The 15,540-nt window shown below is 45.8% G+C and overlaps 1 protein-coding gene across 3 annotated transcripts in view; it reads left to right on the top strand.

Annotated features, from left to right (window-relative positions):
• Window positions 1-15,540, top strand: part of LOC118504079 (frizzled) — a 230,268-nt gene that overhangs the window by 122,564 nt on the left and 92,164 nt on the right. Inside the window, exon 5 of one of the 3 annotated variants that reach the window (XM_036038146.1) lies at window positions 8,785-8,951. The exons of the other annotated variants lie outside the window; for them this stretch is intronic. Coding sequence (XP_035894039.1) covers window positions 8,785-8,936 — 152 coding nt within the window. The 3' untranslated portion in view covers window positions 8,937-8,951. Of the gene's footprint in view, window positions 1-8,784; window positions 8,952-15,540 lie in introns of those variants that run through there. 3 annotated transcript variants of the gene reach the window in all.

Here is a 15,540-nt window from a genome sequence, read left to right as displayed (position 1 = left end):
TTCATGCTTTAATAAAAATTTATAACTTGGTTTTTGGTCGGACCCAACTGGCGTCACTTTCGGCTGTACATCCCATTGGTGGGATGGGATGATGGTGAGATCGTTGATGTAACTTAGGAATAGCATGAGCCCTCTATTGTGACTCGGTATCTAAATCAGAACTGAGGGACATATGTACCATAGGTGTTGTTAAAAAGATCGATAGGTGTGGCCCAGGAGACAAACATATGAGCGCCAAATTTCGGCATTTTTTTAGAGCATTTTTGTGAAATAATCGGTAATAAACTAGTAACAGTAATATCGAAATAATTAAAATTGTATTCATTTACTTATTTATTTGCGTTAAAGAAATTGTAGATGTAACATGAAAAATAAACTTAAACAATTAATCTATGCTTTATTATGAAACCATGTGTTGCGAGTGAAGTATTGTTAATTTTATTTTTACTCGATATGATTAACGTTTTGTAGCAATACGGCCAGGCCGTTCTACATAAATTTTAAAAAAAGTTTTGTTACTTTAATATCTTACAATTTATTTTACATAAAAGGTGTTATTCTTGACACTATGGACAACAGTTGGCATATATATGTATTACATCCAATCATTGTAATAAAGTAAGGTCGAGAGGTTTTTTGAGCGATAAAACAAAAAAACAGATTGAATGATTGAACGTTGCTCCGCAATTTAATAAAGGCCAGCACGTGTAGAAAAAAGGATGGAAAGAAATTAAAAGTAGTCTGATGTATAAGGACAGGCTGTCCGTCTTATTCAACTATGAGCTCCTTTTCAGCAAGCACAAGGTCCACTGTTAGGTGCTAGTTGTTGAGCCAGTAAGCTAGCCGGTCCGTTTGATTAACGTACGACTGCTTAACGGTTCGAAATATGGTTTACACAAAAACGAAGCAGAAATTATTTAATCACAAATATGAATTTCGTTATGCACACATTAAGCCTAAGTCTAAATACGATAAACGGCTGTTACGTATTAACAGCCGTAACGTAAAACATTAACGGTGTTAATGTTTTAAACACGACCACGTTAGGTGTACGATTACATCTTTTATTACTGATTAATCTCACATATAATTTATCACGGGTTTTATACATACATATTTTGTCTGCATGCAAGTGCATAATCATACAATGGTGCCATAAGGTGCACATGCTGGCTGCACACCGATTCCTTTTAATAAAGAACAGGGGCTCTTCTCCGGTTTAGCCAAAGGTTAGCAACATCCAGGAGCTAACATATTCTGCTCCATAATCCGGCAGCAAACATCCAACGGGATGCTGCTGCTTCCGGCGGCGGAAAAAAAATCAGTAGCACATTGTACCACAAGTACACCAGTATGAAACGCATACTGATAGAATTTAAGGGCTGTTAAGGCGCATCGTCATAGAGGCTAGCGCAGGTTACGGTGCGGCCACTGTTGCTATAAACAGCCACCTCTGCATCCTCCGGTAACAAACATCCGACCGGCAGTTGAACCGGTCCGCAGCAAAGCAGCAAAGTTTCCACGCGCAGCCCAAACTCGTTTTCACCAAATGTATGCGACATATCATTGACGTATCGTAGAATATAACTGAAATAATTCCAAACAGCAACCAATAAAGGCGCATAATTAGTCACAAATCTTAAAAAAGGTCGAGGAAAATAAACGATCACTTCCCTGCACAATAACAATCCAAATGCAAAATGTAAACAAACATCCCCCCTCCGATTGACAAAACACGCATCGCGTGTGCAATAGACCTGACCATTTTCGAACTGTCAAATCTTTGTTTGGGACTCTATTTTACCTTTTTACCCAGTTTCAAATAAATTACTTGTCATCCATTTCTCTGTCGCTGTCTTTGACTACCGCCTTTACGCTTCAGACTCTTAGGAGGAAGTGAGAGAAATATAGAGGGAAAGACGTCACTTTCCTCTGCCTCTTTTTTGTGTGTGTGTGTTTGTTGTTGTTAATACATAATGAAAACGGCCGCCAGTGGAAAAATAAAATAGAAGATCTGAGCGCTACCTGGATCGGCCGTAACACGATGATGTGTCCAGGGTTGAAACTTTGAAGGCAAACCTCTCCCGAACGCCTGACGGAACTGATTTCTGGTGAAGGCAACGCACACACACACACAAAAAGATAAGACTTTCTAGCCCTGGGACGACGTGATAAATTTGCGTCTATCGAAAACAGGCACTTTGACTGGCAAAAGCTGTTGGGAAATCGGTGCTAAAGCATCCATTTCGATTGAGTTTCACTTCTTGCCATTCTGCCCAGAAAGCTTCTGGTCCGCACAAAAAGCCTCTTTCTTCCACCGGTGTACTTTGTATGGGTGTGTGTGTGTGTGGGTAGGATCATGAAGAAGCTAGAGAGTTCTTGGTCGAAAATAGCCCAGAATGAATAATAAATTATCCACCTTCGGATGATGGAGAAAGAAACTGTCCAACCGTGCCAACCAAGCACACACACACACACACGCTTGGCTTTATAGAAGTTGGCTCGATCGTCATTGGGTTTGGCATGTTTATTGATTAACGGGTAGCTCTCGACTATATTCAATTTTATATGTGTATCCCACGACTGCTACTATTACACGACTACTTCTTTCGTGCTGCTGCATCAACCACACGGGGCGTAAAATCCTTTTAAGGGAAATAAGGTCTAGAGCGCTCAGTCCGACGCTATCGAAAGAAATGTCAACCGTCGATTCCGAAAGATAGCGTGACAGCGCTCAGCCCAAGATCAGCATCTCTGTGGGTGCGGGTTTCTCTCTCGGTCGTGCTACTACTATTTGAACTTCTCGGTTAGTTGGAACCCGGGTACTGCTTGGAAGCATCAGCAGGGAATAAAAGCGAAACGACTTCTTGGAGAACGATCCACCTCATCCAGTAGCAGTAGCAGCATCCATTTTGGAATAGTAAAACCCCCGATAGTTGTTACAAATGTACATGTTTTACTTGCATGCGCTTGATGTAAAATATTCATGCGGCTTGTTTTAACCTACTTCCGAGGGAAGGTGTGCTAAAGTTCCAGTGTCCCTCACACTATCTCAATTTCTTGGGCTGTGAAGCGTCAGGCGACAGAGGTTTGCCTGCACGACGTGTTCCGATACATGACAGTTGTACGTTTCGGCAGGTCGGGCAGCCGTACGTAGCGTTGTTTCCTGGTGTTGTGTGGTGGTGTTTGCGATAGAGAAGTATGGACGGGTTACGACGAGCAAATGGTGTGCGGCTGAGAAGAAACGGAGGACGACTGACCCAAGTGAGTCGTGAGTGTGTATATTGATCGATTTTCGATGGAAGGATACGAACGTTTGAAATGTTGGCTATATTCTAGGAAGCACCAGTAAAACCCATTTAACGAACCATTGGATGTGTTCGAATGTGATTGGTAAGAGAGAGAGAGAGCTTCATTATGCTGCGTCCCGTCAGAAAAGATGAGCGATTGCATGCATAAAAACATGCACTAGTAACATTATTATGTGCAAGCATAATGCCCCGCCGCTATATGGAATGTTAAAATCACTCCCAGCAAGCATCTACCGGTGCGACACACGAACATGAAACCACGCGAGCAGTAATGAGCATACCAAGCATCTCATCGTGCCTGTGCCGGTGTTGATTTCGGAATTAATTTCCGACAGGATTTGTTTTCCCAGCTCGCCAACTCGCGTCACCTCCGGTATCGCTCATTGCTTTCAATTATGTCTTACCCCAAAGCAGCTATTTCACTTAACCGGAGATGAGCATTTCAGCAAGAACAAAAAAGAACAAACGAGGCACAACAGCACACCGCTTGCTGGTTAGCTTGTCATTCTTGTAGTCGTCCCATTTGTCATCCTCGGTGTGTTTGCGTGTGTGTGTGTGCCGTGGGACGGAAAAACTTTTCTCATTAAATCAAGATATTTTCATCAGTCTCCTCATCGACACCCAGACCCAGAGCGTGGATCTGGTCCTGGTGCGAATCTGGTTCTTTGGAGAGTGAGATCCGGAAATCAGATTTCCTTCTCCTGCACCGAGCAGTGCCTGATGAAGGCATCAAACGAGCTGATGGGGACCCCATCAGCTCCCCGGTATCTCGTGGGTGCTTGCATGATCTGCTTCTTAAGTAACGTCACCTACTAGGCGCGCGCGTATGTGGAGATACTCATATAAGGCACGCATCCCGATGTGCCGTGCCGGTGGTACAGAATGGTCCCCAGAGCCTCTGGACGACACGTCAAGTGAAAGAATAATGTCGCCTGGGGGATACTGGTTGCAATAGGAGGCAACAGCAAAAAAAAACAAGCCAAGGCAGAATGATCCATAGCCAACTTAGATTGCTAGTGGAAGAGGAAAAACCTGTATCACACAGGCAAACACAGGCACCGGGTGAATAAAAAAGTAGCTGCGAAATATTTCCCATTCCATTGGACAGATTATCATACGACTCATGGAATCCATTTATGGAAACGGTGGTGAAATGCCATTGGGCGACTTGTAGGTTTGACCGGTCGGGTTCGCCCCTGGATCAGATAGATCTTCCGTGTGGATAAGTTCCGGGACATGGTGGCGGCATCCGTCTAACTCTAGGAGTGTGGTGCAGAGTAGCCAATAGGGGCAACCGTTTGCCAATCCATATTTGTAATTTTGTCGCGTGATGAGGCACACACAGCTTCAAACAGTTCCTAGATATCGGGTCCACCTTAATGGACCAAGGACACGTAGAGGAAGATGATGGTACGCAAGCATGACATTCAGCTTGGAGCTGGCTTTGATGTGACACTGACGTGCAGCGTGCTGAGCGTCCATGCGTTTCAAGCAAAAGAAAAAGGCCTGGGATATCTCCGTCGAAATACCGATGGGACCTGTTATGTACCGATCCGCGCGACTCGATGCGCATTTTAAAAACGTTCGCCTATTGAGTAACGCTGGCGCGGTGTCCACCCGTTCCGCTACCACCGTAGTGTCACCTCAATGGTGATGCACTTATGCGCATTGAAAAGGAAGAAGGAAACGCGAGAAGCTGGCAAGAAACCGTAACGGGGCATACGGTGAGCATCATCATCGGCAGGGCGAAAGGTTCTTGGAAGCTAGACGCTTTGGTGTTGTGCATGGATGCAGCTGGTAGCAGCAAAGGCTGGTAGGCAAAAACAGCCACCAGGAACACAACGTTCACTCGGTTAGGGTCCGATGCCATTCGGGGTCCAAGAAGCATTCGAGATTAAGATAACTGTAGATTCACCGGTTGGCTTGGTCCACGGATGGATGTCCAAGAACGTTGGAGAATGTTTTTTATCGATCGTCGTCCAACAGGGAATACTGCACCGTTCCAGACTGTGCTTGGCTGCGCGCGAGGTGAAGAGTTCGCACATGCTCAGGAACTCAACTTCTGGAGCCGTCGTCGTTCGCTTGCCCCACAACGACGTTTCTCTAATTAACGACACAGGCCTGAAGACGTCTAGGGCTTTCGGGAGCGGGGAAGACAACCCGACACGGACGTTGATCATTCGCGCGAGCTGCGGCATAGATAAAGCTCATCTGAAATGGTGATGAGCAATTGGCCAATGTGTGTTTGCTGGAACTGTGGTCTCCGGTTCCCGCAGGCCGTTCGCTGTTTTGCTAATTAATTCCAGCTTAAAAATCAACAAATTAATCAATACCCGAGTCTGCCTCCGCTTCGGGCGTTTGGTGTCGTGTGTCACCCGTTGCCGTATGGAAGTTTTCTGCGATGCGCTATCGGGCTTTGCATGGCCCGGTTTGCTGGAGGTTCATAATAAACTTAATGTCTTACTTAACTCGTTGGCGCTGGCAGGGTGACACTTGCTGACAACCGGCCCTGCTACAGATCGCCATCCGCACGATAAGGGAACGCGCTCGGATAGGGACAGTGCTCAAAATTGAACAGATGATTTACACCGCGTACGCTTTGTACCGATCGTTCGCATAACTCTCCCGGCTGGCTCCCCTTATATGCCAGCTCCTAGTTGTAGCGAAAGGTTACAAAACAGGAATCGTGTACCGGAACGTGGGCAGTTTTGTGGTGCTACTGTTGCCCTAGCTCCTCTGCCCGGAAGGAGGCACTAATTTAACGCGCCGTCGCTCCGGGAACACAATTAATTTCGATAGTGACTAATTTGAAGGTTAAACGCGGTGAGTAGCAGCAGCAGTATGGTTTAGCTTTTCGCGTGCGTGTATGTGTTTTTAGCGAGAATGCGTTGGAGCGAGGTTCTAGATCTTGAGCGGAACGGGATCTATCGGGATCTACCGGGTTCAAGTGTGGTCAGCGAAAGGGGTCTTGAACCATATCGGTGGCGTTGATGATGTTGGTTTAGAAGTTGCTGCCGGTGTTCATCCACCGGTTTAAACGAGGTTTAACGTTCTGTGGTTTGATTAGTATTGGAAATTGCTTTTCTTGTGGTTAGGAAGACACAATTTTAAAGTTGTTTGGGAAAAATATAGCATCAGTATATTCCTGGTACCTTTTTTAGATAATTCTCTTCGTCTCAAGTTAAGCTCTTCATCTCATGATTCAACATAATAACCAGCAGGATAAATATAATGTCCAGAATAGTGTAGGTTCTACTGGATCTCACAGTTGAAGTTCAGGCGCTTAAGGAGTTTTGGTCTGGCCATTTTATTCCTCTCAGTTCCAAATATTTCCTTGATGGCTATGATCGGTGCTCCAATAAACTCCAATGTTGTGGCGAGACTTGTACTTCAAACAGTTCACTTGATCAACTGTCACAACTTCCATACGTCATCGATACGACATATCGATTTCAACTCTTCCTTTTTCTACTATCTTTTTAATCATTTATTTATAGAGACTTTGGATCGCTGAGATCTCATTCATCACTTATCGAATTCAAATTTCCCTAAGCATGAAAATATTGCTCCCAAACCCCAACCAGCCATTACATTGTGCTTGTTATTCACCCCGGATCAACGTTTCAACAGGTCCTTAGACTCATACAACGTCTTTCGCGACACTCTGCCCATAAAATGTGTTACAAATCGTACATTCTCATTGAACCTCGCTAATGAAAGCACAGTACCACGCAACTGAATATAGCTTCCCAAAACCAAAAATGCCGTTACACACAGTCATCGACATTAATTCTTGGCGATGCCATAAACTTGTTGCATTATTCCTTCCACCATCAGCCAACCGCCCAGAGCATTGGCTTAATGACTACGGGCATCGGATCGCTGCTATCGCTGTGCCTTGCACATAAAGAAAGCAACAATGCTGTGACAGTATAATACAAAAGCATCTCATCCACATCCGCGAACCAACAGATCGTCGGCTGGGTAATCTGCTGCACGCCCTCGATATAAATATATGTATTTGCGCATTATTTTGCGCTGAGATCCTATTTATTTGTCGGTCGTTAAAATCAAAACCAGTAGCGAGGGAGCGCGCTAATGCGCAAAAATTGTCCGCGTAATCCTTCCGGTGGTACGGGATGGTTGGCTGATTGAAGCCAACGCTTGATCGGGACGGGTGGGAGATGATGTCCTTCCGATGCGAGCCTCGGTCCGCTTCTTCTAATCGACAACCGTCGATCGGCGGAGAACCTCTGTGCAAACAAATCCAATTAAGTTGAAGTTCCGCGTATCGAATTGCACAACGCGCGATTAATCGAGCAGCAGCAGCAGTCGTCCGCGAACCGCCAGGGTGATAATTACAAGCAAGTTCCTACATTTTCTTCACGCTGTCGTTGGCTAAGGCGTCGCGCTTTTCGAGCTTCTGTTTACCTCGAGCTGCTTGCAAGCTGTGTTTTTGTACTGTTTGCTTCGCTCATCGGAGGGGGGCGGGATTCGCTGGTTTTGGTTCGCCGGCCGGATAATCATAATTGAAGTTGCGGTTATCGTTGCTGCTAATGATATCGATAGGAAAGGATAATTACCGCCAGATGGCTCCAGCTCGATCGAAGGCCGGCCGGGGCGCACACGGTGTTCGGATTTTTGCCTCATGTTTTGTAGTTTTTTCGCTTCTGCGCGCCATCTTGCAGCTTCCAGGCCTTGGTGTGCACCTGCAGAATGTACAGCGCGGTAGTGCGGAAATACAATCGTTTGATTAGTTTTAATAGCATTTTTCTTCACGATTATACACGCTAGAAGACACACACACACACCATCCATCGGAACCCATCAGCAGCAGCAGCAGCCAAAGGGAGATCATTGGCAGCTGGTTGCACTTGACCACCGCCAGAGGGTGTGCAGTGCTTCTCAGGTTCGACGATAATTTTCCTTCTCCAATGTTGTTGTTTTGCTGTTGCGTTCTCTCCCCCACCTCTTCTCTAAACTTCATGCTTTCCTCGCACTGTGGAGCACTTTTCGCGTGCTATTAGGTAATCAAACAGCGGAATTCTTTTCAATTTCCGCTGGGTGAATATCTTGCCAGTGAGATCTTCATTGCCAACGGGTACCTGTTCGGTGCCGTTGTGCTGTTGGGCAGTCTAGCCGAGAATTCCTGTTTAATTTTTATTGAAGCATTGAGTTTCGGAACGGTCTTGAGCTGTGAAGATCTACGATATCTCATTCCCTGTCTAATGGGTGGGTTCGTATGCAAACGTATGGTCCGGTGTTCTGTTGGTGCTGTGTACCCCCGCCCGCGTCCAGCATCCAAATGCTGTGTTTCCCTCGATCCCTCGAATCGCATTCGATTTTATGGTCATTGGTTTAAACATTTGCGTCATTCTATGATTTCCATGCGGTGTACCCCCCAGCAAAGTGTTCTATTTACTTACCGTGCATTTTTCCCCCCTCTTCTCTCTCTCTTTCCCATTCGTTTCAGGTGAGTTTGTGAAGGCAACCATAACACCCGGACCCGGAGCTGGAGACGTCCACCAATATCACCACTTAATCGACCGATTCCGAGCAGGTGACTCCAGGGCTTCAGAAACTCACTCAGGAGGCCGGGTGAAAGAATCCGCGCGTGATGGTTGAGTACGATTTGCATTGTTGAATTTTATTATCCTTCATCCCGGGTGAACACGGTGCCCCGGGAACAGTGCGGGTCGTTCGGCACTTCGGGCATAATCCTGTGCAGCAACTTTCAGCGAAGTTTCCCGCTATCTCTCGAAGGCAAATCCCAAATAAGACCTTCGCCAGAGGAGGTACCCGGTCTGGGTTAAATAACCAAACAACCACCACACCACCATGCACCAGCACCGAGAATCAGAGCGCCAGAGTGGTGGCTGTGTGGATTTGAAATGTTTATGAGTTCTGGATTCTCGCGACCGAGCGAACCTGCGTTTCTGGGAGTTTCTGCCATCCTTTCGCGTTTCTTTTTTTCTTCTCTCTCTCTCGCGTCCTTCTTCTGCCCCGTTTACAACAATCCCTTCGCGCTATACTGTGAGTGTATGGTATTTAGTGCTTTCGCTTCGTCCGAATAGCACCGTTTACGTTATCGGATATTTATTCAAACGATTTAAGTCAACCCGAACGAACGATTGCTTGGCGGTGGGCTTTCCTTGGGGGTGGGGGTGGAAATTGCGTGCGGAAAACCCATTTCCGAAAGTGTGTGTGTGTGTGTGCCAAGCGGAACTCCTTTTTAAGGGACTCGCGAAGATTACAGCGCAATGCAGTACAAAACAGATCCCCGCTTGGGGGATCGTTTGGAGTTTTGGAGGACAACAAGTACAACAGCGTAGTTGTCGGTCGATCTCACGGTTCCTGCGTTTTTGGTTCGACCCGCTTATCTAAAGTTGGTTAATAAATAATCGACTTTTTTTTCGCGCGTACTGCATGATGTCTGCTCTGAGGGAACGCTCTGTGGCGAGGAGGGGGAGTGAGTCCCATCATTGCCGACAGCAAATTATGCCCCGAATAGCTTGGGGCGGCGAGACATTTTATTGAGATTCTCATATTTTGTGGGCTTAACCTCTTTTTTCTTCTTGCTGTTTTTGGTGAGGAGGCGGGCGAACAAATCCTTTCCGTTTGTGTTGGGCCGTGTAGGAAAAGGATCTCAGAAATCAAATGCCAGAATGGCTTCTTTGTGCTGGGCTTCGTGGTTTTTTTTTGCTCGTTAGAATCAGTTCAAATTTTAATCATTCGGTTGCGGTTTTCGGTTGGGCGAACTTCGTTTAACGGTGCGAACAGGGGTTTTAAAATTATGAATGAATAATTTAGACAAAAAAGCTGGAGAGAGTTCGGCCAATCCTTTCAAGATGAATACATTTTTAAACGAGCCGTTGAAATACTGATTAAGCTATACTGTGTACCATGTTGAACAACTTCAGATGAGGTCTTAAGATGCTTCAGTTTGTATTGCTGCAAACACTTTTATTATTTAATTATTATACTTAAAATTTAAAAAGGCTAACAAAATCATTTGGGGTGGTCCGGTGGCATAGGCGACAACGGCGCCGGTCTTCACACGGCAGGACCGGGGTTCAAATCCTATCCAGACCGTCTCCCCGTACGCAGGGCTGACTACTTTGCTACGGGTAAAATCAAGTCACAGAAAGCCAGAAATGGCAGGCCGAGACCTTTCGAGGTTGTAGTGCCACCGAAGAAGAACAAAATCATTTCACCTGGTGAAAAACATACACAATATGCTGGATGAAGGTGGCCCTCTATATGTCACATTTAGTACTAATCCACCAACAGCCATGTGCAAATGTATTGCTTGCACTTGGAATCTCTACAAATGGCTCTTGTGTCAAAAGCCGTTAAGCGTTCGTTGTAATTTAATCGATTTCCGTGGCTGTTTTTACCTGGTAGCGTATGGAAAGAATGCAATCAGTGAATCAACTCCATCGCTGTGCTTAATATCCCTGAGCTCGTGGATGGACATCCAACTGCTGATATCTAATTACCATTCCCAACACTCATCAGGTTCGTATCTCTAACAATTCAAACAGTCTTCTTGACCGGACAGCAGATGCGCGTATGATGTGTGAGCCTGATTGGAGTGGAGAATTACCTCCCATCCGAGCCCCCAACGTGTGGTCGATGACGATGAACAGTTTCGGCAGTTTGGTTCAGTGGTCAGTGCACCACATGCAATTGTTAGCTGCGGAATTATATGGACATATACATTACACCAAAGTCCTTCTGCGGCTGTGCTGCGTTTTCCACGAAAGCAGGCAAAAGTCAAACGACCAGGCAGGAAAACTTTCCGTCACAAATCGTTCGCTGAATTGCGCATTCCAATTGCGTATACGCCCTTTGGTTCGGTGGCTTCGTACGGGTACGGTCGGGCAAATTGCGGCGAATCGTCCAAAACGCGGTGCCCGTTCCGGCATCGTGTTTATGGTTTGCGATGCAAATAAATAATATTTTACGTACGGTTACGGTGTCCCTGTACGTACAGGTCGCGCCGCCATCGCAATATGCAATATGCTCGATTCCGAAGCCATTTTTGGGCTGTGAATGTACGGCCGAAATCAGACGGCCCCTCCCCACCACAGGATTCCACACGGGGGTTTTGCAGCGTGCAATTATCATTACGCAAAATTACGGTATCGTTGGCAGTCAACCCTGGGCCCGTAGATTCTCCGGTTTGATCTTTCCGCCGCTTGATACCGTGTGTGTGTGTGTGTGTGTCCCATAAAACACATCCTCAGCTGCAAACGGACATGCATGCTTGCATACATGCGGACACTAGCGTTTCCTCGCGGACATGCAATTTTCAACGCGAGAGAGAGAGGGAGAGCCGTTGTGTCTTCACTGGGCGTGAAATTGCAACTTAGTTGCAACTGGCCGGCAATTCGTTGGATCAGCTAGCCGTTGAGCGATTTGATGAGGGGGCCCTGCGATTGACCCTTACGGGGCTTCGTCCGTAAGGTGATGAGAAAACTTCAAGAATGCATCTTTTTCACCCGATCGATTGTCCCGAATGCTCGGACTATGCAATTTGCGCAATGGACAGTGGGCACTTGGGCTAAAATTTCGGTAAAAAATGAATCCAATAAACGCAATTCTAGGTTTTTTCCTGCTAGAAATGATAAAAAATACTTGGTTTCGAGGTTTGTTTTAGTTTTACTTTGCTTGATGAGGCCTTGATACCCTGTCTCGAGATACTTTTAATGCAGGACTGACTATGTAAGGTACGTACGGTAAGGTGCGGGTCGGGCTACGGTACGGGTCCCTTGTTTCGGGTGAAATCAAGCCACAGAAAGCCAGAAATGGGAGGCCGAGACTGTTCGAGGTTGTACTGTCAAGGAAGAAGAAGCATGGCCAGACAATAATTTACAAATAGTTCACCTGCCACAGTTGGGAGACATTTCCTTCTCAAAATCGTGAAAGGACATCCTATCCCGGGTTTGATTCCGTCATCCAAAGGCAAAGTTCAGTTCGTAGCGAGGGGAAAGCCTATCCCGGGTGTATTCAAACGCTTTGAAGTCAATCATTAGTCCATGAGCATACTCCTGCCCCTAGCAAGGATCATAATCGTAGTTCTTATTCATTTTATTGGAGATTGAAGCGATATTCGTGGCCTCCATGTCTCTTCTTAACATAGCATTTGTTAATTTTTTTTAATTTCTATGGCAAAATTATAAAATCAATTAACAAAAAATTGTCAAATATGAAACAAGTAGTTTTAATAGGAAATTACGCTCTCTTCATCATATTCAACTTAAGTTATCGGAAGGTCTTCAGAAGATCAGATTTGAAAAATGGCAAAACTGTCATTTTATGACATAAAAATCGCAATTTTATATCGAAATTTATAAACAAATCTTTTTAGCGCTGATTTTTGTAAACTCATATTATATTTTATTTTACTTTAAATATTCATACCTAATTGGTTTAAATGCAACAACAAAAAAATCATAATGAAAAACGTGTGTACTTTCCAATCGCTTCATTTAGTTTCTTAAAATAAATCAGGCTTAATGAAAAGAACAATTTACTATTTTGGTAGTTTTCATCCCGCCAAAACGCCCAATGTGCAACGGAAGCCAATTGACACACATGCGAAGGAAGCGAACCTGTCCATTTCTGTCCAAGCCGTTTCTGTCTACTTATCATGGCCCCCAGTTTTTTGTTTTTATTTTGTGTTCCGCTACCACAAACCTGAAGGGTGTTGTTTTTAATGAGATTGTGTCGAAAACAATGGAAGGATAATTTATGGTAAATATCATCAAGGCCTTTCGGTGTGCATCTTTTGTTTTTTGTCTTATGCTCTGTACCTCATTTTCTTGCGCCGTGAATGTAATACAAAGTGCACACGTCGAAAGGCGAATTGCAAACGACAGAATTGATTTATTGTATCCAGATAGGGTCCGGTTTAGTTGTAGCGGCAAATTGATAAACTACTCCCGAGAGAACGTTTAAAGGTGCGTAAATAAATATCGCAAGCTTGGAGGGTGGAAAAAAAACGCCTAGGGAAAGCAACCAGATCAAGATGGGGTGAAAGGCAAAAGTTGCAGGCTGAAATGAAATCTTAATTATGCAATAAATGGAAAAAACACACCCGGACTGGTAACAGTACGAAACAAGCAATGGAACACACTTAATGACAGCAATTAAGCATTAATCCACGCGATTGTGCATGGCAGCGGCGTTCCGATTGGCGTTCCGCGTTCCTTTGACCTACCGCCGATGACCTTCTGCGGTGCGGGGTGTTCGGTACCCAAACTCTCTCGCCGCCTCGCTGGAATGTCTGATAAAACCGATAAAATAATGAGCAAACATTCATTTGACTCACGGCATTATCTTTGGCAACGATCTGGCGATGTGAGCGATTGCCAGGAACTGAAGCACGGCGAATACTTCCCATTCCGCCGCGCCGCTACATGGACTCTCGGGGGCGCGCGCGCGCACACACACACACAGAACGAACCTGATATGCCGGGCGGCGAGTCCCGCGACTGATAAACCGAAAACCAACTTCAACGAAGACCGTTCCTGCCGCGCGTGTCACCAAGCCATCTTCGGACGGCCAGCTCGAGACAGTGATTTAAATAGCTTAATTAAAATACTCACTCACCGCTCCCCGGGCTCGTCTCGTCTGCGGAAGCAAAACATGGCAGAGAGCCCGAGAGACACCTAATCTTATCTCGCCCATACCGGCAAGATCTTGATACGACGTTTTACGGCCGAAAAACTCCGGTAGCAAATGTCATTTACATCTGCCGTTTGGTTTTGCTGGCTTGCTTTTGTTTCTCCAACGCCAACGGCAAGAACACCACCGTGCTCCCAAGTCTTGCCGATGCATTTTGCACATTTTATTGCGTCTTTAAAGCAATGCGAGAGGCGAAATTTCTGGAGTAAAGCATAAACTTAAAGTCCCTGCGGTTGGAGACTGACCGGAAGTGTGAGTACGCGGGTAAGTCAGTGGCTCCCAGAAGCCAGCGCTTGATGTCGGCGATCCTTTTTTTGACCGGGGGAACCTAAATAAATTGCCCAGTTTTAGGAGGGTTTTTTTTGGAGCGGTCACCATTTATTTTGGTGGGTTGCCTTTTGAGAAGGGTTGCCGCCGCCGATTCGGTCGCTAAAAGGAATTTAAAAGTGAAAACATGTAATTGTGATTCACACATTACACGCGGACATACAGGCGTACACAGGAAGTGGCCTGAAAGAGGTGCCAACGTGTTCTACCTGTGCGTTGTGTCAGTGTGGAGGTGTTGCTCGCATTCAAATTGGTACGCTGACTGGTTTTATGGAACTGAAGATGGATTCTGAGCACCAAAAATGTAACGCTCATGAGAATAGGGAGCCGTGTCCGGGAGCCAACAGTCACCGAATAACAAGAACCGACTGTAGCGTGACTTCAACTTCAAGCTTGCGAACTGAACTGTCAGAAGATGCAAGTATGTATCCGTGGTTCCACGAAACGGTGGATGTTGTTCGATGTCTTCCGAATGTTTTGAGGTGGAAATTTAATACTTTTCAAGTAGCACTCTAGCCGCACTTCCAGCTCGTTCGCCTTTGGGTCCGCTCGGAAACACCCGTCGGGCGTGTACACGTCGTCCGACATCTCACATTACGTACGCGCTCCCGCTACTTAATCATGACCCAGGTTCCCAGGTTCGTCAGCCGAACGATTCCAGCTGATGTGTTGTGCTGTGCTGTTTCTTCTACGGTCCCTCACCGTTGCTGTGTAGCTCTAAACGTGTAAACTTGGACCTTGTTTTTTCCCCCCCATCAGTCTTCTTGCACTTGACTGTATAATCTGATTTAATTTTAGTCAATTTGCCCAGCGTTAGCACACCCCGGTATGACGGCAGGCACCTAACGGTCATTAACGATGGCTTAAAGCGCTCTTGCGCTTGTTAAGGATGTTTCTCTATTTTTTCGGGTGAAATGTATCGAAGGTACCGCGAAGCGCACTGCAAGCATAGATTATTGCAGGGAAGGGATCTCATTTGTGGTGGTGGATCTGGCTGTGGGAAACGGAGCCCGGTGCGCGCGAGAGAGAGAGAGTAGCGCGTGTTCTTCATCTTCCCGACGATGCCACAAGGTTTCGTGAAGAGTTCGTGACAGAGGGAACCAACGAGTACACGCTCGAGCGAATGCGCCGCAAAAGGAAAAATCCAATTATTTCCTAGAAAACGATCTAATTACAACCAAAAAAACCAACAACGCCTCCTACGTCAGA

Source organism: Anopheles stephensi, chromosome 2 (genome assembly GCF_013141755.1).
Source record: "Anopheles stephensi strain Indian chromosome 2, UCI_ANSTEP_V1.0, whole genome shotgun sequence".
Classification (NCBI taxonomy): Eukaryota; Metazoa; Arthropoda; class Insecta; order Diptera; family Culicidae; genus Anopheles; species Anopheles stephensi.
The sequence above is the reverse complement of the archived record's forward strand: the minus strand, read 5'-3'. Positions and strand labels throughout refer to the sequence as shown.